Genomic DNA, 22,303 nt, shown 5'->3' with positions numbered 1-22,303 from the left:
ACCAGCACCACAGCTCTGTTCTCAGTAGATCTAGTAATTTCTCTCTCTCTCACCTCATGCACCTTAGGTAACAATGTTACTGAAGGGCAGACACGTGCATTCTGGCATCCTAGGATGCTATAATTCACTTTGATAAATTGTTGTGTTAGGCTCATCAAACTGTTCCTAGTTTGTTCAGTGTATCTGCTTCCCTGCTGCCCTAAACATTCATATTCCTCCACCATTAAATGTCTCTTTAAAGAAAAAAACCCCACACTTCTTGCAAGCAATTTTCTAGCCAGTTAACCACTTAGTTGTGAGCACAGTTGTAATACCTCTGTAGAATACTCTCTTTCAAGCAAACTTGCATAACTGTATATTGGTTAGTGTCCATTCAGGCAAATTAACTGTATAACAAATGCAGAAACAGTTTTAACTTCCCCCCTCCTTGCTCTCAAAGTACTTGTTTGGGCTTTTTAACCTCTAATGCACTTTGGTGCAATATAAATCAATATAGCCATACCTGGGTAATTATTACTGCTGTCATTTACACTATAACACTTTAAATGTAGATAACAGAATGAATATACCTGAAATTCTCCTGTTGTGTCATTTTAGAACTGACCATTTGCATGTCCACTGCTGAGCTACTCTATGGACACATGCAAAAATGGGGTTGGGTGCTACTCAAGAAGGCTGAGGTGTTCAATGCCTATTTTGCTTCAGTCTTCACTAAAAAGGTTAATGGTTATCAGATACTCAACACAATTAATATTAACAACTAGGGGGAAGGAACGTAAGGCAAAATCTGGAAAGAACAGACTAAAGAATATTTAGGTAAGTTGGATATATTCAAGTCAGCAGGGCCTGATGAAATTCCTCCTAAAATACTTCAGAAACGAGTTGAAGCAATCTCAGAACCGTACCAGTTATCTTTGAGATTTTATGGAGGACAGGTGAAGTCCCTGTGGAATGGAGAATGACAAACATTGTACTGACCTTTAAAAAGAACAAAGATGACCCAGGAAATTATATACCAGTCAGACTAACTTCAATACCTGGAAAGATATTGGAACAAGTAAGCACTTTATAGGATTCTAAGGAATAGTCAGCAGGGATTTGTAAAGAACAAATCATGCCAAACCAACCTAATTTCCTTTTTTGACAGGATTACTGGCCTAGTGAATAGAGGGGGAAGCAGTAGCCATGGTATAGTAATATAGATTTTTAGTAAGGCTTTAGATATAGTCCCACATGACATTCTCATAAACAAACTAGGGAAATGTGGTCTAGATTAAATTACTATAAAGTAGGTGCACAGCTTGTTGAAAGACCATAATCAAAGAGTAGCTCTCAATGGTTCACTGTCAAACTGGGAGGGAGTATCTAGTATGTGCCCAGGAGTCAGTTTGGGTTCAGTACTATTCAATATTTTCATTAATTACTTGGATAATGGAATGGAGAGTATGCTTATAAAATTTGCAGATGACACCAAACATGGAGGGGTTTCAAGCACTTTGAAGGACAGGATTAGAATTCAAAATGACCTTGAAAAATTGGAAAATTGGTCTGAATTCAACACAATGACATTCAGTAAAGATAAGGACAAAGTATTTCATTAGGAAAAAGCAAATTCAAAACTTCAAAATGGGGAATAACTGGCTCGGTGATAGTACTGCTGAAAAGGATCACTAATTGAATATGAGTCAACAATGTGATGCCGTTGCAAAAAAGGTGAATATTATTCTGGGGTGTATGAGTAAGAGTGTTGTAGAGTAATTGCCCTGTTCTATTCAGCACTGGTGAGGCCTCTGCTGGAGTACTGTGTCCAATTCTGGATGCCACACTTTAGGAAAGATGTGGACAAATTTGAGAGAATCCAAAAGAGAGCAAGAAAAATGATAAAAAGTTTAGAAAACCTGGTTATGAGGAAAGGTTAAAAACACAAGGCATGTTTGTTCCTGACAAAAGAAGATTGAGGTGGGATCTGACAGTCTACAAATATGTTAAGGGCTGTTATAAAGAGGACCATGATCAATTATTCTCCATGTCCACTGAAGGTAGGACAAGAAAGAATTGGCTTAATTGGCAGGAAGGGAAGTTTAGGTCAGATATTAGGAAAAGCTTTTAACTATAAGGGCAGTGAAGTTCTGGAATAGGCTTCCAAGGAAGGTTGTGGAATCCCCATCACTGGAAGCTTTTAAGAACAGTTTGGATAAACACCTGTCAAAGATGGTCTAGGTTTATGTGGTCCTGCCTAAACTTTAGTGGGCCGGACATGATGAAATATCCAGGTTGCCTCCAGCACTACATTTCTATGATTAATGTCTGCAGAATTCAGAGTGACTCAGTAGGTGAATATTCTTTTAAATAATCCTATTGGTTCCCACACAGGTTCACATATCTCACACCAGGTAGGCAAGACATTCTAGTTAGTTTACAGTTATATTAATGTTTGTTACCTGTTAACTTGTCAGAATTACAGGACAGAATAATGTGAAAAATACCCAAATTTGCCTTTCTCCGTGTGTATTAAATATCAGTCTCTTGCATATATGATCTCTTGGAAAACATTATAAATTTCTTCCCACCTCCCCTGCCAACATGATATAGCAAATAATGTGGCACATTGCCAGTCATTATTCTTTGTATGTTCTTGTAAACCTGTAAATCACCCTGCTGAATTGGCTGAAAACGTATTTGATATCTCTATATACACAACAAACACAGTAGCAGAGCATGGTATTTCCACTGACGCATAAATGGAATAAATTATAAATACCAGAGCACATGCTACTTAAGACAGATGTATAAAACTTAACTTTGCATCTCAGGGAATGTGAAAAAAAGCACTGCCCACGTCCTTGAAACCACTGTCCATGTCCTTGTTTTGCATTTTTATGAGATGTATGAAGTTGTGATTTGCTGCTCATAGATGCAGATGGTCTTAACACAGCTGCTTAATGTTGTGTGTGTGTGTTTTGTAAACACTCCTCCTTCTGCCTACTAAGAACACTATTGTCTTTGTCAAACCAGGACTCAAGTTTACAGTATTTGTGTTGACACAATTCTACTTAATCCAGCAAAGGTAGTACTTAACAAAGGTGGTCTATTCAGGGCATAAACTTTCATTTCCTGTGTTGAAACAGTCAACTAACTTTTCTATTCTGATGAGATTGTAGCATATGATGTAAATGCAGTTGTTAATGCTGTTGTTTTGATAACCAAAAATAATTTAAAGAGTGTAGAGAGGAAAAGAAAAATCAAAGGGGAAAGTCCTGACCTCTTTATCACTGAAAACCCTGAGTTACAACTGAGCTCCAGTTGCTCAAGTCTTCCTCTCTTCCTGCATGGTGACTCTCCCTGGCACTCAGTAGCTTGGGGGCACCACTTAGGAACATTTACAGTGTATCATACATCTGTACAAAGAGAGTTTTGCAACTGTCTATTTGTTTAATATTTGACACTCTCACTCTCTTTGCTGGGAAAGAAACAAACATGACGGGAAGAGAGAAGGAGACACACTCACACACACAAAGTTCTTAGCACTAACAATTAAACAAACAACTGAGCTCATTCTTATTTCACAACCCTTCTGTGGTTTATACAGAATATAAAGGAGAAAGTCATACCAAGGAACTCAAGTGATTTTTGCATCTGTATTTTGGGTGGGGTGAGAGGTAGAGTGTGTGAAGAGGAAGAGGTCATAGTGGTCAAAAACAAGAAACTGAGCAAGGCCTAGACAGAGGAAATGGGGGAAAACAGACCTATTCTGATGGCACAGAGCAAACACCAGCAGGATTTAGTGACAGCAGTAATGGTGTATAAGGAGAGGTGAGGGGCAAAGGTAATCTCAGGCCCAAGATAAATATAGTGGTCGATGAATATCCGCATAGCTATACCAGAGTATTTGTATTTCATGCTTTTTTCATTATTTACTATCCTTTCCCTTATGTTGCACCCTATTTCTGCTGCTGCTGTTCTGCTTACATTTGCTTTAGGACATATTCTGAATCTGGCTGTGTCTTATTTGGTCCAGTGATACACAAGGTAGATTGGTGCCCAATGGTTAGAGTGAAGAACCAGCATCTAAAGTAGTTCTGGATACAAATGTGCTGAGTCATTAACTCAGTTGTTCAGAAGGCTAAAATTAGGGCCTCAAAAAACAAAACCAAACAAACAAACAAAAAACCCAGCACAGGCATGACTGAGCTGAGTTTACCTAGTACACACAGGAAAGGCTGGATGGACTAATTGCTTATATTGTTTCTCTTCAGTTTTTCTTCTCTTTATGAGTAAGACACATTTTGAGAATACAATCTTTCCCCTATGAGCTTGAAAAGTAAATCTAGAAACCTATTGCTAATTTAAGCACTATAACATGAGTTACATCTCTCAAGAGCAGTAGATATTCTGAAAGTCTATGGACTGGTTTCACTATTGCAGCGGTTCTCAAACTTGTGTACTGGTGACCCCTTTCATATAGCAAGCCGCTGAGTGTGACCCCCCCCCTTATAAATTAAAAACATGTTTTTATATATTTAACACCATTTTAAATGCTGGAGGCAAAGCAGGGTTTGGGGTGGAGGCTGACAGCTTGCGACCCCCCCATGTAATAACCTCCTGACCCCCTGAGGGGTCCCGACCCCCACTTTGCGAACCCCTGCACTATTGCATTAATACAATTTTATGTTGGCATAACTACACTGACTTCAATGGAGTTACAAGAGCATAAAACTCATAAAATTGGAGTAAAGCCATGGTGAATCAAGCGCTTTATGGCTATTGTATCTTCTTTTAATTTGAACTGTGAAGAGAGCAAGCATGAATGGTTGATATATCTTGAATTTAAAAAGTTGTCTGTTCTGAAAAAGAAATTAACTACAAATGCTTTCTCTTGTCTTCTCCTGCAGGAAGTCACCAAAGCTGTGCAACCTCTTTTACTGGGAAGAATAATAGCCTCCTATGATCCTACCAACTCCCATGAGCGATCCATAGCTTACTATCTGGGCATAGGCTTGTGCCTTCTCTTCATTGTGAGGACACTGCTTCTGCACCCTGCTATATTTGGCCTTCATCATATAGGAATGCAAATGAGAATAGCCATGTTTAGTTTAATTTACAAAAAGGTAGCCTTTTCACTTTCACTTGAATGAATAAGAAAGCAAAATTATTGCGTTTAGTGTATGTTGCTGGCACAAGAACATTTTCAGAAGAGGTTAGAAGAGGGGAAGATTTAGGCAACAAACTGTAGGAGAGATTGGGTTGGAATAATAAAGTGAACATAAAGCACAAGGAAAAGCTACCCTACAGTATGCATCCCAGTTATTTATTGGCTGTCATTTTGAAGGTTTCCTTTTAAATGGCTCAAATCTGCCCTCAGATTGATACTGTTGATCTACAGAATTGGAAGCATTCAGTGGTTACCATTAAAAAGTAAATATTTTCCAACAAATATCACACACTCATCACTGTTATGTTATATATTAAATATGGGGAAATCCCCTGTGATTTCTCAGATAGTGATATGTAATAATGGTTGGCAAATGCTGACTTTTTTATGGTGCCCATATATGCATTATATTATCTAGAAGCTGGTGCCCTGAAATGATTTGTCTACCAAGATTCTTCCTTCCTCTGAAAAGTGTATAGTAACAGATGTTCAGGTGCTCTGTGTTTTGAAAATGTGAAAATCTCAAAAGGACGGTGATTTTTACCAAACACAGCTATATTTAGCCAAATTCATGAGTTATTCATATACTACATACTGAAAACAGGCAGATTTTGAGCTAATACAGCACATTGCTGATGGAAGTATATGTGTGTGGAAGAAGGATTATGCTCGAATAGATTTTAGATCATAGCTCATTCCTGTTGTAAAATCCTGATGATTCTCCTTACCTATTCAAAATGACCTTCGACCAGGAATATCTTGTGCACAATCACATTTTGACAACTGTATGATAATGTTCTTACATAACAAAAGACCATGTCCCCCATTATAATCAAATCAGTGCGAAAACAATTATCCTTAGATAAAAAACTATCAAAACTAGCTGAGAGGATATACTTTTCAGATCACATCCAGTGGTAGTCTTAGGCCACATCTATACTAGCAAGGTTACAGCGGCACAGTTGTACTGATGCTGCTGTGCCGCTGTAAGATTGCTCGTGTAGCCACTCTATGCCGAAAGAAGACAGCTCTGCCATCAACATAATTAAACCACTCGCAATAAACGGTGATAGCTATGTCAAAACGAAAGTTGTCTCCTGCTGTCATGGCGCTGTCCACACCGGTTCTTCTGTCGGTGTAACATGTCATGCAGAGGGGTGGTTTTTTTACACCTCTGAGCAACATAAGTTATACTGACAGAAGTGCCAGTGTAGATGTAGTCTTAGACTCTATGCTTCTAGGGCCCCCAAACATACTCATACACTTGACCTGCTAGCTGAAGTGAGCCACTGGTTTGATGAAGAACAGAATCTTCAGCACAGTAGCTTTTGCTTTGTGAAACTGTTGAGCAAATCTCCTGAACAATGAAAATCTTGCTATTTTGTTGAAAATCTTCTTCGCTGATGCAATACAAAATCTCCTGGGCTAGTAAAATCCATCCCCCATGCATCAAGTGTCAATCATCAGTTTTGGATTCCAGGAACATTACTGGGGGCATATGTCAAAAGGTTGTGTTATATTCCTCCCCTAAACTATTCAAAAAGCTTTCTGCATACCTTGTCAAAGAGAAGAAGTAGCCAAGTAAATCTTGTTCTCCATTAGCTAACTGTTTAGCATAAAGATGTAGTTATGTGATGAATAGTGGTAATAATTGTTTTCTTCTTGTAGTTAAAGCAATTATATAACTCCAGACCAATTCCCACATTCTTAACACACACACACACACACACACACACACACACACACATTTTTGACTTTCTACAGTTGTTATTTTTAAGCTACATGAGGCTGAAAAAACATAAGACTCAGAATATGAACTTTAAAACACAAATTGTTAACTAATTATAAATTAGAAACCCATTAATAGATTTATAGGAAAATACTCAGAAGTTTCAAGCTTTACTCAGAAATTTTGTGCTGAAAATTTGGGACAGGTCGGGTGTGGATTTTATATAAAAACAAAGTGGTTGAAATCCCATGTTAAGTGCAAAATAGAACCCAACTTTAACTATGGAGTTGCCACTGCTCATTGCAAATTTCACCATGTCTGTCAAGAAATTCTTGTGAAGATGTTCACTGTAGAGCAGTGGTTCCCAAACTTGTTTCGCTGCTTATACAGGGAAGACCCCTGGCGGGCTGGGCCAGTTTGTTTACCTGCCACGTCTGCAGGTTCAGCCGATCATGGCTCTCAGTGGCCGCGGTTCGCTGCTCCAGGCCAATGGGAGCTGCTGGAAGCGGCGGCCAGTACGTCCCTCGGACCGTGCCACTTCCAGTCGCTCCCATTGGCCTGGAGCAGCGAACCGCGGCCACTGGGAGCCGCGATCGGCCGAACCTGCGGACGCGGCACATAAACAAACTGGCCCGGCCCGCCAGGGGCTTTCCCTGAACAAACCACTGCTGTAGAGCATTTGGGACACAGAAACACTCAGGATTCATGTATAATTCAGTCTTGCCTTACATATAGGAATATGCAACAAAGTAAAAGCTAGGTTAAAAAAAGATCAATATTTGCAAAGTAATATAATGAATACATTAAACTTTAGTGACATAAATAAAAGGGATTTAATAAGTGTTTTTTTTTGTAACAAAGATAACAAATGAAATGTTGTATTACTGTTTCACTGGCTGTTTATTAGTATTTTTATTTCTATTTGTTCTCTTTTATTCAAGTAAGTTACAAGGCCATTCATCTACTGTTTTGTATTATTTTGCAGACATTAAAACTGTCAAGCAGAGTCCTAGATAAAATAAGCACTGGACAACTCATTAGTCTCCTTTCCAACAATCTGAACAAATTTGATGAGGTATGTCACTGCTTGTTTAAGCTCCTGTATTTGTTGTATCACAGAAACAAAAGTGAGTGACTGCAAAACTTCAAACAGTTCTAGAAGTCAAGCAATGGCAATAAATGACCAACTCTGGTGAGCTGTGCTCACCTTAAGAAAATCCCAAACTGCATTCCCACTTACATGATGTGTGGGTGTGTAGTCAGGGAGAGGCTGATTCAGACCACATCTTCGCCCATCTCCTGTACCCAAGACGGCGAGATAGCAGCACAAACCTGGAAAACTAATGTGCTAGTAGTAGCACGTGGCTTGTACAGTACTGTATGTTGCTCAGTTGATGGAAGGGCCTAGAAAATCTATGAATTTCATGCCACAGAGTGTCTGTTTGACCATCCTATTGGGAAGAGAGGCATGCCACTTCCACCTGCATAAAGCTGAGGTGTGAGGAAGACAGGAAGAGTAAAACTACTCATGTGATACTCAGGAGATAATCAGCTATTGTGGTTATGGATAAAAGTGCAAACCCTTTGCTAGACAAATAATATCTTGTGCATCCCTCTCCAAACCCCTTGATAGCATGGATCCCTCAGGATCTATGCTGTCATACAAATACTAGTATGTTACTGACTTTTACCCCCACCATACATCTTGTATGGCAAATAGCTATTAGTCTCTAGGGGCAGGATGCTGCAGGCATCAGCTATCTCCCCCCCGTCAACTGCTCCCACCTGCATGCCCCTGCTTCCAAAACCATAGAGCTGCCAACCCACAGAGGGGAATTCTATGCTGCTTGTACATCTTCCTCACTCCCTCTCTGCACGTACCAGCGATTATTGCCTAACGCTTGGGAGGTTTTTGGTTTCTCAGGGTGTGCATCATCTGTGGCATTATTTGGCCCTCAGGACTACAGGAGTGGGCCCTAAATCCATCCCAGGAAAAACAAATGAGGGAGATGACCATATAGGGAGCAGGCTGTTTTGAATGAATTGCATATACAGTCTGAGTCTCTCTTTCAAATAGAATTTGAAATAATTGTTCATAGGTTCTTTCATATATCTTGTCTCATCTGGCAGTGATTGAAAACATACAGGGGAGGGGGCAAGGAGGAATCCTGGTCCCTTTGAAGTCAATAGCAAAACTTCTACAGGCCTATATGGGGCCAGGATTTCACCTTGTCTTTATACAGCTTTGAGGAGAATTGTGAACTGAACTTTGTCCCTTGAAAAAAACAAAGCTCATGTGTGGAATGTATATATGCATTGGTATGTCCTCAGTGTAATTAACACCCACATTGCTATGTGCTCAGAACCACAAAATCTCCTCTGTAAACTTGTTTTACTACTAGAAATTCTTTTCCTATTCTTGGTGAAAATTGTTCAGAGTATCACCTCAATAGCTCCTCTCTCTTTCATATTGTCTGAGGTTTTTTGCTGTGGATTTTTGCAGGGGCTAGCACTGGCTCATTTTGTATGGATTGCACCTTTACAAGTGGTACTACTGATGGGACTGCTGTTGGAGATGTTAGGGCCCTCAGCATTTTGTGGATTTGGCGTTCTGATAATCATGGCCCTTTTCCAAGCCTGGTTAGGACGAATGATGATGAAGTACAGGTGACAAAGTTTTAAAGATGTTCTAAATAATTGTATGTTTTCACAAGGCATATTGCTTTATGAGATTTATGGTCCTCACTTAAAAATGTTACTCCATTAGAGTCTGCTCTTCTGAGGACAGGATTACAAAAAGATATCTGAAGTAAAGAAAACACAATAGAAGAACTTGGAGAAAAGTAGAAAAATATTATTGGGCTAATGTGATGTGTTTCTTTAATCAACTAATACATTAATAATTAATTGGTAGTCTTACGATTCGTTTGTAAGATTATTTCACATATGGGGGATATTTCTGACTGAAATCAATGGGGCTCCATTGATAAGCACAAAATCTGGTCCTGTTTCCAAATCTCGGTATTTATATAGGTTTTGGTTGTTTGCTTTGCAACTGTGTTTACAGCCATTGCCTTGCAAAGCAAGATCTCAACTTTTTTTTGCCTCGTCATAAAATAAATAAAATTGAAAGAAAAATGGAGGAAGTCAGAGGGAAATAATGGAAGAAAAGGAGATTAAAAAGCAAACTGGAGATTGGGAGAGTGGGGACACACATCAGAATACAGGAAATAAGATACAAAAATGACTTTTTTTCGTTGAGCCAAATTCATCCCCAAAGTCAATGCAGGTTCCTCCTTGAAGACAGTGGAGTTCATCCAGGGCTGAATTTAGTCCCTTTTTCTTAATGAACAATGTTTAAAAATAAAATCGAATTCTAAAGATAAAGAGATACTATTGTGAACATACACAAAGCCAAACCGTACTTACCTTACACTGGAATTCCCACTGATATGTTACAAATGAGTAAAATGAGCACAGTTTGCCCCATAAAATGGCAGAGAAGGCATGTGAACTTCACTTGCCTCTTAATTAGAATTTGGAGGGTGCAAAGAATGTAGTTTCAGGGTCTTATTTATTAACATTGAGTGTGTAAATATTAAAAATTAAGTTTTTAATATGTGGAAAGTAGTGAGAAATTGTATAAAATATTAAGACTCATTATCAATTATGTGAGTCATACTTCCTAGAGTTTGTTTTCTTCATAATGCATTAATTATTAGTCTTTTAATGCACAGTATTGTTCACTATTATTATTTAATGCCTTATTATTTTACAGAGACAGGAGGGCAGGAAAGACAAATGAGAGACTTGTGATCACCTCAGAAATAATTGAGAATATACAGTCAGTTAAAGCTTATTGTTGGGAAGATGCAATGGAAAAAATGATTGAAAGCCTTCGAGAGTAAGTGTATTCATTTGTCAGTCTCATTTCTGTAAGGTTAAAAAAAAGATTATAATTCTTAGATGCCTATGAATAGCATCCACGGTTACATTAGTTAGGAAACAAGACCCATGAATATTCATCCTTCATAAACGGGCCATCAGCAGAGGGTGGGAGGAACATTCCCTCACTGTGGTTTCATTTCCCCCCAATTTATCAAGTGCATTATGGAAGTTTTGTGGTTTTGTTTTTTGCTTTCTCCAAAGCATTTGGTATAAGCAACGCTTACTGACAGGGCATGAGTGGAGATGGTCCATTGGTGTGTTATTTCCATCTTGCTGTATAAAGCAACTAGCCCCCTCAGATGGTGTTTCATGTATTATAAAAGGAATGCAGAGAAAAACTCCCTTTCTGGGCTTGGAAACAGCTGTTTTTTTATCTCTAAAACTTTCATGGTTATGGAAAAATAATCAGAAGACCTGACTGCTTAGCTCTTTGTAACTCTGACATTCGATGTTACCATTTAACAGGTACAGGTAAAGACAATCCTAGCATTTGTATTTGTTTCTAGCTAACCTATTCCTCACCCTACAAAAAAAAATGGGGTGTGTGTGTTTATGATTATTCAAGGCTTTCTTCCAGTTCTCAAGCAGAGGTATGAATCCTCTGTAGCTATTTTGCACGGACTTCATTAAAGACCCCTTCAAATCTTGTAATACAAGGCTGTTGGGGTCATGTCATGTTTAAGAGTTAGAAGTACTCCTGCTTTACATGGCCATACTGAATTTATAAATGTGATAATCTGGGAAATCTTTGTGCAACTGCCCATTTTAATGTCCAGAGCTGAAAGTATAGATCACTACAGTTTGAACCACAGAGCCAGGCTCCCTACAGGAGAGCTGTACCAGATTCATAACCAGCACAGATTGGGCATGGTGGGGAGGAAGAGACATAACACATGCGGTCCAGTGGGTTACTCTTGTGTCAAACCTATCGGAGCAGTGCATCTAGTCCCACAGAAAGAGTAGGAATTAAGCTTCACGTGTGTGGGTGGGAAAATAACAAAAAAGAACAGAAGAAATGTAAGCACCATATTTCATGTAAATAAAAGGAATGAAATAATATTATTACCCAAACATGTCCTTATTGTTCAGCTGCTTATGTTGTGCCTTTTAAAAGGCAACCCATAAAAAGTGCAGCGCTTGTTTCTTTCAGTGCAGAGAAGTCCTTGAAAATGATGGTGCCTGTAATCTATTTTGATTCAATATGGGCTGAGAGGCTGAGTTTGGATCCAGATCTGAATTAGGATTGGCTGAGGTTCAGATTCCAGGCTGAATCAAAGCTAGGTCTTAAATCTCATAGAGCCAAAAACTCATGAGTTGTTCTTGTGAGATTTGGGCCGCACCCTGTAAGTACTAAAGAAATGAACAGAGATGTATATCCCTACAACTGAATGTTGCACAAATCTGTAGAAAGGCTATTCTGTATTATATTCCACAGGTTTATTGACCCTATTAAGTTTTTAAAGAACCCTGTTGGTTTAATACCTCTTGTTAAGTTATGTATGACATTTCTTTAAGAGAAAATGGCAGAAATGTCATGAAATCATCTTACCTCACATACACTTTCTTCCCTCTTGGGCCACCCCACAGAGCAGCAAATGGGGCCTTGACCCTGTTCATCTACACACCAGCCAACAGTGCTAGCTACCCTGAAAGTGTGTAGCACAGGCACACTCCTCTGGAATGATATAGCTCTGCACTGCCATGAACAAAGGCTGTGCCTTAAAGGCACAGATCAGCTCATATTAATGGTAAATCCCTTCCACAACAGGCATCTGAACAACACCTCTACACATCCCTGAAATGCCAGAGAAGTGGCACGGCCTCTGTAACAAATCAAGATGTCCAGACAGCTTAAAAAAAAAATTTCTGGGCTCTGGCAGAGCAAGAGAGGAAGTGAATTCCAAAAATTCATGTGCCCCCATAGGGAAAAAAAAATCATCACCACCATCTTTTGAGCAGCCTCCTTTCATTTAAAGCAAGGCAATTTCGGCATCTATGCTTTTTACAACAGTTTCAATAGGATATGAAAACACAGGTAGTCTCCCAGGCAAGCTTGTTCCAAACCATTTTGGATTTTAAAAGGTTAGTGAGCTTCTAGAGACACAGAATTCCTATTACTAAACATCCTGGGAGCTCCAGTGACGAGAAACATGTGTGATGACGTATATTCACTGAATGATTAAACTCAGACATCTAAGGTTGAAATAGTGTGGTAAAGGGTGCCTATTTCTACCATATTATGGCACTGCTATCAGAAAGCTCCTTGCAGTTTAGCATGAGGAGATAAGAAACTGTTGTTCTCTAATGTGTTTCACATAGTCCTAGTGGGGTTTTTTTCTACACACCTACAAAGCAGTGTTTTTGTGTTATACAGTTCCTTCCCGCATCCCACCCCCAAATTCAGGTTTTTCCTAGGGATTTAGTTTCTTCCTTTTCACTTTAATCCTTGGTGCTTCTCTTCTCTCCCCACCCCTTCCTCTTTTCCTCTCCATTCTTTGACTCTTTGTATTGTTGCTGTACTTGACAAACTTATGTTTGCTAAAAACTTTTATAAAAGGGTCTCCTTCTGCTGGCAGTTCTCTAAAGCAGCATATCAGTTGATCTAAATTTTCCATTTTCTATGGATGCCATCACTAAGAAAGATGTACAAAACCTAACCTATCTAGAAGGGAATAGCCTCAGTTCCCTGCTGCTGTTAAATCCACATGAAGATAATGGGCCCAATCCCTGCCCTCAGTAAGAATTTTGTCTCAATAAGGACAGAAGGCCAAATCCTACTCTCCTGCCAGAGAAAGGCTGGAAAACTGGGAAAGTTCCTGAATTCCCTCCAAATCATTCTGGACAAGATTTTCCCACTACAGAACAGGTAGGGGTGTGATGCTCCTTGCTGGCAAGGAGTTGTAGAAAAACCCTACGCTTTTCGGAACATTCGCTCAGGGACGGAGTCCCTCTCTATTAGGTTCTGGACCTCCCTGCCCATCAACTGTGGTAACATGACTCCTTTAAGAGTCATGCTTCTTTTGGTTTCTCAAGCATGCCTGGCCCAAGGCCCCTTCTGGGCAAATTTGACAGGGGAGTAAGATGCCATGTGAGAGATTTCTGACAACTATCATGGTGGGAATAATCTTGTGGCTTTGTAGGGGATAACACCTTGGTAAGTAACTTATTTCAGCCACTCTTTATCCCTGCCCAGCCATGCTGCTCAAAACTGCAGGCTCCTAATTTGTAGAGATAAGGGGTTAGAGTGACAAAAGGATTTAGGTGCCCAACTTCCATTTTAGGTGCCTAAATCTCAGAATCAGGCTCCACGGGGATTCACAATCCCCCTCTCAGATGCTGCTGAACCCTTTTTGCAGTAAAATTTCCCTAGGATCCTATGTTTCTGCCTGTGAGCATGCACACTGCAGCCCCAGGCCAGGCGTCTGGACACTTAAGCCCCAGAATGATGCAGAAACTGGGGTAAGATAGGTGCTTCTTGCCTAACTCACCTGTGGGGCCTGATCCAGTAAGGGGGCTGAGAGCTTGCCTACCAAATCTCCTGCATAACTTTTAGCACAGTGAGTAGGTTACTCCCCTGGCATATGGGAGATCCCCAGTTCAAATTCCCCCTCCACCTCAAGGGAAAAAGGGATTTGAATGGAGATTTCCCACTTCTCAGGTGAGAGCTCTAGCCACTGGGCTATGTGCTAATCTGATCTGGAGCTTCCTCAGTCTCTCATGTTGAAGCATGTTCCTCTGTGGATAAGTACTTTTAAAAAGTCATTGGATCAGGGGACTGGCCCTGTGTCTCCCATCCCTCCCACGTGACTGACTCTGTAGCCTGGCCCTGAGAGCATTCTTCCCTTCTCTCTCTGGCCCAACAATCCTTTCATTATTGAGCCACAGTGCACCCTTCAACAGGAGAGAGTGAGGGAGTCCAGCATCAGAATATCCCATAGCCCAGTGAACTCACCTGAGAGGTGACAGATCCCTGTTCAAATCTTTCTCCCCCCCAGGTGGAGGGGGGGCTTGAAGGACAGGTCTCCCACATCACAGATGAGAACTCTAACCACTGGCTAAAAGTTATGAGGAATCCCTCCTCCCTGCCACACTGCTTCTTGCAAAAACAGCATAGGCACCAAATGTCAAGAGAGGGCTGGCAGCTGAGAATCCCAAGCAGAGGGAGATGCTTTCCTGCAGCAAAGACTTAGGTGCCTATCTCCAAGAGATGAGAGGGGCTTAGCACACACCTCTTAGTCTGGCACCTCCATTGGCTAGTTTAGGCAGGGAGCTGCCTGGAATGCTGGCTTTTGTGAATCCCATTCTAAGGCACCTGTCTCTCTCCGTTCATTGTACAGGGAGTCTAGGCACCCAACCCCAGCTTTGTGAATCCCGGTGATTTTCTACGCACCTAAAAGTTAGGCATGATGACACTGAGCATTCCCATGTTTCTTTGTGAATCTAACTCTAGCTGTACATGATTTTAGGAGTCTGAGGGAACAGGGGATGCTGCTGCTTGGTTCACATTTTGTCAGAGGGAAAGGAATTGAGCCTATTTTTGTGAGTTTACCTGCATTCCCAAAGCAGCAAGTGTGATCTGACTCAGTAAGGACTTCAGAGCTAGGCCCAAGACAAAAGAGAGCAGTTTGTATTGTTGGGTTCTATATCCAACTTTTTGTCTGTATTCACCTATGACTTTGACCAGGCTTGTGTTAAAAACACAACAAGCAAATATTTTGCTAAGATTTTCAGGCTTGCTTTGTGCTTAAATATCCAACACCAGCTTCTCAGAATAGATCAATTACTCCCAAAGCATAAATTTCCAGAAAAAAATCTCCTGTCCAGCCTGCACTGCAGATCGCTCATGTGCAACATGGCTCTCATTTGCCTACATTGCACTCACTTCTCTTGTGAAGCGTCCATTGACTTCTTAATCAGATGCTGGTTTCTTGAAATGTTTTCTGAATCCTACTGTCATGTTTTCAGTGAAAACATATTTACATTTTTCCTATGATGCTTTTACATCAAACTTTGTACACTCCAGTTGATTAACATGCAGGCGTCCTTTCTCTGGAAATATTTGAGAGCACACACACTTGGGTTGAGATAGCCCGGAAAGAAGTAGAAATGGTAAAGGTGCAATTGCAAGAACAGGAGATTTTCTGAACATAAATTTCTGATGGGCAGATAAGGTTAGTTGCATGGTATATCATTGCCAAAGAGAAAGTGTTTATAGAAATAGCAAGCATCACTGGGAGTGAAGGCTTGAGTTCCTGTCCATCTCCAAACAAAAGATATACCCTTGTTTATAGCTTACCTCACCTCTCCCACAGTCTAGTTTTATTAACAAAAAGGTAATGCCAAAATAACACTACATAACCCCTAGCCTTGGCTTGCTGCTCTAGGGTTTCTTCTTTCAGGACCTGTCCGTCTCACACGCTCACGCTACCAGAGGACTACTTCACCTCCTTTATATTTAGAGTATAGTCTAGAGACACGCCTACCACTCAGTATTAATTAATCTGCAAAATTCAGTATGGTTCCAACAGTTACTAATAGGTCAGGGCAACAGGAGAATCCTGTTTCTGAGTTACAGAAATATAAATTCGAATATACCCACATCCCCAGAAAAAAATTGATATGCCCTGTCCATTTTAAAATCTGTTCTGCTAGATGTTGGAGTATTTTATATGAAGACAGAGTATAGACTTAGTGGGCAAAATTATGCCCTGAGAAATGCCAGTGGGAGTTGCATAACGGTATCCACTTCCCTTCCCTTAAGCTTTCACACTAATAGTAGGAACTGGGTCACTTCTTCAGTAGTCTTGGAAAGTAATCACAAACATGGACACATAGTTAAGCCTGTGTCACTAAATTTTTCACCCACCTTTCTGTCACTATGAGCAATGAATCTTTACACTTCTTTTTTTGACAGAGCTGAACTGAAACTGACCCGAAAAGCTGCATATGTGAGATATTTCAACAGTTCAGCCTTCTTCTTCTCAGGTTTTTTTGTGGTGTTTTTGGCTGTGCTTCCCTATGCGCTGGAGCATGGAATTATCCTCCGACAAATATTTACCACCATCTCATTCTGCATTGTTCTTCGAATGACAATCACTAGGCAGTTCCCCTGGGCTGTGCAGACATGGTATGACTCTCTTGGAGCAATCAACAAAATACAGGTACTGTACATAGACGAATATCCTTCCAGCTACAAAACCTAATCCTTTATAGTACCTTATTTTGTCAATCCATCATCAAAAGCACACAGCATTGATGCTCTTTCATCATATAACATGAATTGCTTTTATGGAACTTCATTAAATGTTGTAAGTCTCAGCATTTTGCATATAGTTCCCCAGTCAGTATATATAAAAAAAAGATTTTCTGATCTAAAGTCACCTCAGAACCACACTGTTTAAAAGGGAAGCACGTCCAAGTTATTGCCTCTTGCCTGTAGAATAAATCTTTCAGCAGAATTTATACATGACAAGGGGCAGTCCTTGCATACCTCAAACACCCACTGATGTCAACAGTAGTTTTGGATGTGTGCAGTGAATTCAAGATGGGGTCTTATGAGATGGATCATTTTAAAATGCTGTTTCAGATTTCCCTTGGCATTCTTTTTTTTTTTTTGTCCAAATCTCATCAGCTCACTCAATTTTTTTGTTAAAGTTATTTAATACAATACATGTTTATAATTAATGTGATAAGAATGTGTGAGCTAGTACTTATAGATAGACCTGAATCATAATATGGGATTAGAACAGTCCTAACCTGGCTTTTTTGTTTGTTTGGGTTGAGTGGAGGCTGGGAGAAAGAGAGGACCAGGGACAAAAGAGGGCTGGACAGGGGAAACTCTGATCTGGATTTCATGCTGGTCTGATCTCTGCACTTTGCAAAGGGTCAAATCTAAACTGCAGTGTTTGAGATCCAGATCTATGACAGAAAGGACAAACCCCACACTGGACCAGGGCAGGAAGGGTTTAAAAGTCTGTCTGTAGGGTTGCCTCCTGGAATCAGGCCCTATCTCCCGGAGGCTTCTAAAGCCGAACTTGGAGATTTTAGCTGCTGAAACTCTGGTGGCACAGTGGGGCTAAGGCAGGCTCTCTGCCTGCCCTGACTCCATGCTGCCCCAGAAGGAGGCTGGCACGTCCCTGCGGCCCCTTGGGGTGAGGAGTGGGCGGTGCCGCATGCTGCCCCCACCCCCAGTGCCAACTTTGCAGCTCCCATCGGCCGTGAAGTGTGGCCAATGGGAGCTGTGGGGGCAGTTCTTGCGGGTGTGGGCAGTGCGCAGAGTCCCCTCCCCCGCACAGGGGCTGCAGGGACGTGACAGCCACTTCTGGGAGCGGCACGGGGCAAGGGCAGGTAGGGAGCCCGCCTTAGCCCTGCTGTGCCACCACCCAGGACCTGCCTGAGGTAAGTGCCTCCTGACTGGAGCCTGCACCCTGCACCCCCTCCTGCACTCCAACCCCCTACCCCAGCCCCCTCCTGCACCCAAACTCCCTCCCAGAGCTTGCATGCTGCACCTCCTCCTGAGCCCTAACTCCCTGTGCCAGGCTCAGCCCAGAGCCCCTTCCCACACTCCGAACCTCTCGGCCCCTCCCCTCAGCCCAGAGCCCGCACCCCATCCTGCACTCCAACTCCCTGCCACAGCCTGGTGAAAGTGAGTGAGGGTGGAGGAGAGCGAGAGACAGAGGGAAAGGGGATGGAGTGAGTGGGGCAGGGCCTCAGAGAAGGGGCAGGGCAGGGGTGGGGCCTCTGGCCAGAAGCAGGGCAGGTGGTGCGGCAGGGGTGTTTGGGTTTGTGTGATTAGACAGCTGGCAACCCTATCTGTCTGGCTGACAGGGAGTGAAGCTGTCCTTGCCTAAATCACCATATAGGTACTACCTAAAGAATAAATTTAGGTGCCTAAGACTCCAGTCCTACAAATACTTCTACCATTTTAATTATACAACCTTAAAGCTGCAATAGCAAAGATCTGTTATATAACTTTCCTTGTTGGTAGATATACCTTGCTAATTAACTCAATTTTTTTGCGGTCATGGGGTAAGTGAGAAAGAACAGATAAGTGGTTTGTTTCTTTGCTTACCAATATTTCAAACTATTTGTTTAACAAGGATTTTGACTGGTTGCATGACATTGCCCAATGTAAGCCCTTAAAACCAAGGATATACCAAGTTTTTATAATCACTCTTAATCAGACTCTGATGCCCATACAGTACATTTCCACTGGTGGTGACAGAGTCTCCATCTTCACAAGCAACTTCCTTGTGCTTCCAACAGATAAGGAAACACACTACACACAAAACATATTCATCTCCTTTGCACTAGAACACAAAAATACAGTGACAAGACTGAATACCAGCTAATGTTGCTGATATAAATGCACTGGTTAACTGTGCTGTGTATTATCTGTTTGTGTGTCATGGTGTAGTCTAATACCCTTTGCTGTAATCTATTGTCATTGCACCTACAGGATTTCTTGCAAAAAGAAGAATATAAAACTCTGGAGTATAATTTAACAACAACTGGTGTTGAGCTGGAAAAAGTAACAGCCTTCTGGGATGAGGTTAGAACTTAAACCAAACAAAATAAAATTACTAGAAATATTTTTTCATTTCAGATTTTTTCCCATTAATTACATAGAATAAAACAAAACAAAAATAAAACCCCACAACCTTTTTCTGGGTCATCTGCTCTAATCCCAGGGCCTCTGCCCTAGTTTAGGATTGTCTTCTGACCAATCCCTTTAGTTAGGGAAAACTTGCTCTCTCCATTGGCTGCCCACCCCTATTAGGGAAGACTGCTTTCTGGGGCATGTGATGGGTGAGAAAGTGTGCTACCTTGGGAAAATCACATTTAAACATGTCAAATTACGTCAAGATGGAAATTTTGTTGGAAGCACGTGTTTGCATTTTGGCAGCATCTCACTGCTTATTCCCGATTGATTCTGCTCCCATGCTGGTATCAGTCTCCAAAGCTGTAGTTAAAGGTGCCTGCACTTATCACCCCAACTTTAGCAAAAAGCCAAGTTTATTGTAAAGATCATTAATAAATTTATTATTTTAAAAATTTAATAATGAAATCATGTAGATCTAAGAAAACAAATGTTAGAGTAAGTGCATACTTTTCTTACCTGAATTAAAAAAATACAGCTCTACAGTATTGTATACATATCTGCATATGTCTGTCTTCTATTTATTGCCTGTCTAATGTTTTTGCAGGGAATTGGGGAGATATTTATAAAAGCAAAGCAGGGGAGCAGAAAAGTTTCCAGCAATGATAATAATCTCCTCTTTAGTAACTTTCCACTTCATGGAACTCCTGTTCTTAAAGATATCAACTTTAAAATTGAGAAAGGAGAGCTGTTAACTGTTTCTGGATCTACTGGGGCAGGCAAGGTATTCCAATTTCTACCTCACTGATAAAATATAAAATATTGTTTGGCAAAAGTGTTTTATAATATGGTTAAATTGTTCTTGTTTTAACTATAATATGGTATTAATTTATTGCAACATACCTGATTATCTTCTTCCCATGCTATGTCCTCTGCCTAAGCTATGTCAAAGCCTTTAGTTTGAATGGAACGGCCAAAGGACTTCTATTGTATTTTTCACACTAGGGCAATATACTAGAGTATATATATAGGCCATATACAAGTAAATACAACCTCAGATATTGTATTCCTAAGCCAGAAGCTAGTTAGCTAATTGTTTTTGATCCAATCCTGATTTTCTTTTATTATATTCACTGGTTAAAATCTTTGGTCCATTGAAGTCAGTAGAAAAACTCCCATCAGCTTCAATCTCAAGCATTATTTTTAAGTACTGATACCAGTGGGAATTGCATTGTAGGCTAGTCATAATAAAATACAAGTATGAAAAAGTTACTGCTGATGTTTTTGACTGTATGTGAGGCAGGGACACAACATTTTCATCAGAAACTAACAGAAGAACAATTTTGACATGTTATTCCAGTCACTTTTAGTCTAATGTGGTTATTCCCCTTGATCCCGTATTTATAATCTTAAACTAACAATTTAATAGATTCTGAGGCCAGAAGGGACCACTGTGATAATCTAGTCTGACCTCCTGCATAACACAGGCTGTAGAACTTTCCTGAAATAATCCCTGTTTGAACTAGACTATATATCTTTTAGAAAAAAACCATTCAATCTTGATTTAAAAATTACTACTGATGAAGAATCTGCCACAACCCTTAGTAAATTGTTTCAGTGGATAATTGCCCTCAATGATAGTCTTCATCTGGAGAATCCATTTCCTTGAGTTACTTAAAACAATAATCTAATATACAAGAATTTAGGAAAAGGAAAGCTTTTCCCCCCAAAACATTTAATCCTTATTGTCCTTCTTTTGGCTAAAGTTATTATTGGCTCATCAAGGTATAACCAAAACTCATGAACCACAGAAACAGAATATACAATGTTATTTTTGTCTATAATTGGTATCTGCAAAAGGCATTTTTCTGGACTTGGAAAACTGCAGAAGCGTGACAACTTTTTAGGAGTGTTTTACCAGCAGACACTTTAGTTTGAGCAAATTAGAAGTTATATTAGAGACATAGGATTAAGCAACCCTGTAGATGCTAGATGTGTGAAACACTCTAAATGCTTAATCCTATGAAATATTGGACCTAGTGTTTAACCTGGTGAAGCAGGCATTTTGGAGAACTGAGCCTCTGGGACAGGGGAATGATATACCACACAAGATTCTCCAGGAATATTTTACTATCTGTCAAACTTCCTCTGAACTTCACACCATAAAATTGTGACTTAAGAAGATTTATGGAGTTTTTGGCCACCAAGTCCCAGCTATGCTGATTATTTATTAGTGATAAGAATACCATTAACGTGCCTCTTGTAGCATATATTTCCCTGTATTTCTCAATTCTGTTCTTTGATCAGGTAGCCAACACTGTGTAGGCAAGGTTACTACTAGCTACTGATTAACTTTGAAATTATAACATGTCAGTATTGAAATTACAATCAATTCTTTTATGAAGAGAAATACGAAACACTAGCCATACTTATGTCACGAATTCATGTGGCTGAGTTAACAGTTACAGAGGAAAAATCAGATCAAACTGAGTTGCCTATGTGAATAATTAAACATCCACAAAGAAGTTACACTTTTCAAGGCTACACAGGTAGAAAGATTTCTGAGCCTGCATGCGACTTCCACCACCAATGAAAAGCAACACATTTTGCATTGTGTCGTGGGATAGAGGAAGACATTAAACGAAATAACTGGTGATGTCAAAATTGAATAATAACCTCCTCCCACTCTCTCTCTCTCTCTCTCTCACACACACACACGCTCAATTATTTAAATCACTCAGGCCTGAATCTAAAATGTGCCTGTGCAACCATCACATGACTTAAGTCAGGTGAGGGACCCAATAACACAGGATGTGGAGCTTAACTATGCAAGACATCAAGCAGCTACCACAATTGCTCATGCAAACTGTTATGT

The 22,303-nt window shown here is 40.4% G+C and overlaps 1 protein-coding gene across 1 annotated transcript in view; it reads left to right on the top strand.

Moving 5' to 3' along the window:
- CFTR (CF transmembrane conductance regulator) overlaps positions 1-22,303 on the top strand; it is a 145,914-nt gene that overhangs the window by 22,162 nt on the left and 101,449 nt on the right. Inside the window, exons 4-10 of the mRNA XM_045002362.1 lie at positions 4,893-5,108; positions 7,867-7,956; positions 9,385-9,548; positions 10,660-10,785; positions 16,744-16,990; positions 19,288-19,380; positions 20,036-20,212. Of these exons, the coding sequence (XP_044858297.1) occupies positions 4,893-5,108; positions 7,867-7,956; positions 9,385-9,548; positions 10,660-10,785; positions 16,744-16,990; positions 19,288-19,380; positions 20,036-20,212 (1,113 nt within the window). The remainder of the gene's footprint in view (positions 1-4,892; positions 5,109-7,866; positions 7,957-9,384; positions 9,549-10,659; positions 10,786-16,743; positions 16,991-19,287; positions 19,381-20,035; positions 20,213-22,303) is intronic.

This window comes from Mauremys mutica, chromosome 1 (genome assembly GCF_020497125.1).
Source record: "Mauremys mutica isolate MM-2020 ecotype Southern chromosome 1, ASM2049712v1, whole genome shotgun sequence".
Classification (NCBI taxonomy): Eukaryota; Metazoa; Chordata; order Testudines; family Geoemydidae; genus Mauremys; species Mauremys mutica.
This window is presented reverse-complemented; position numbering and strand designations above follow the sequence as displayed.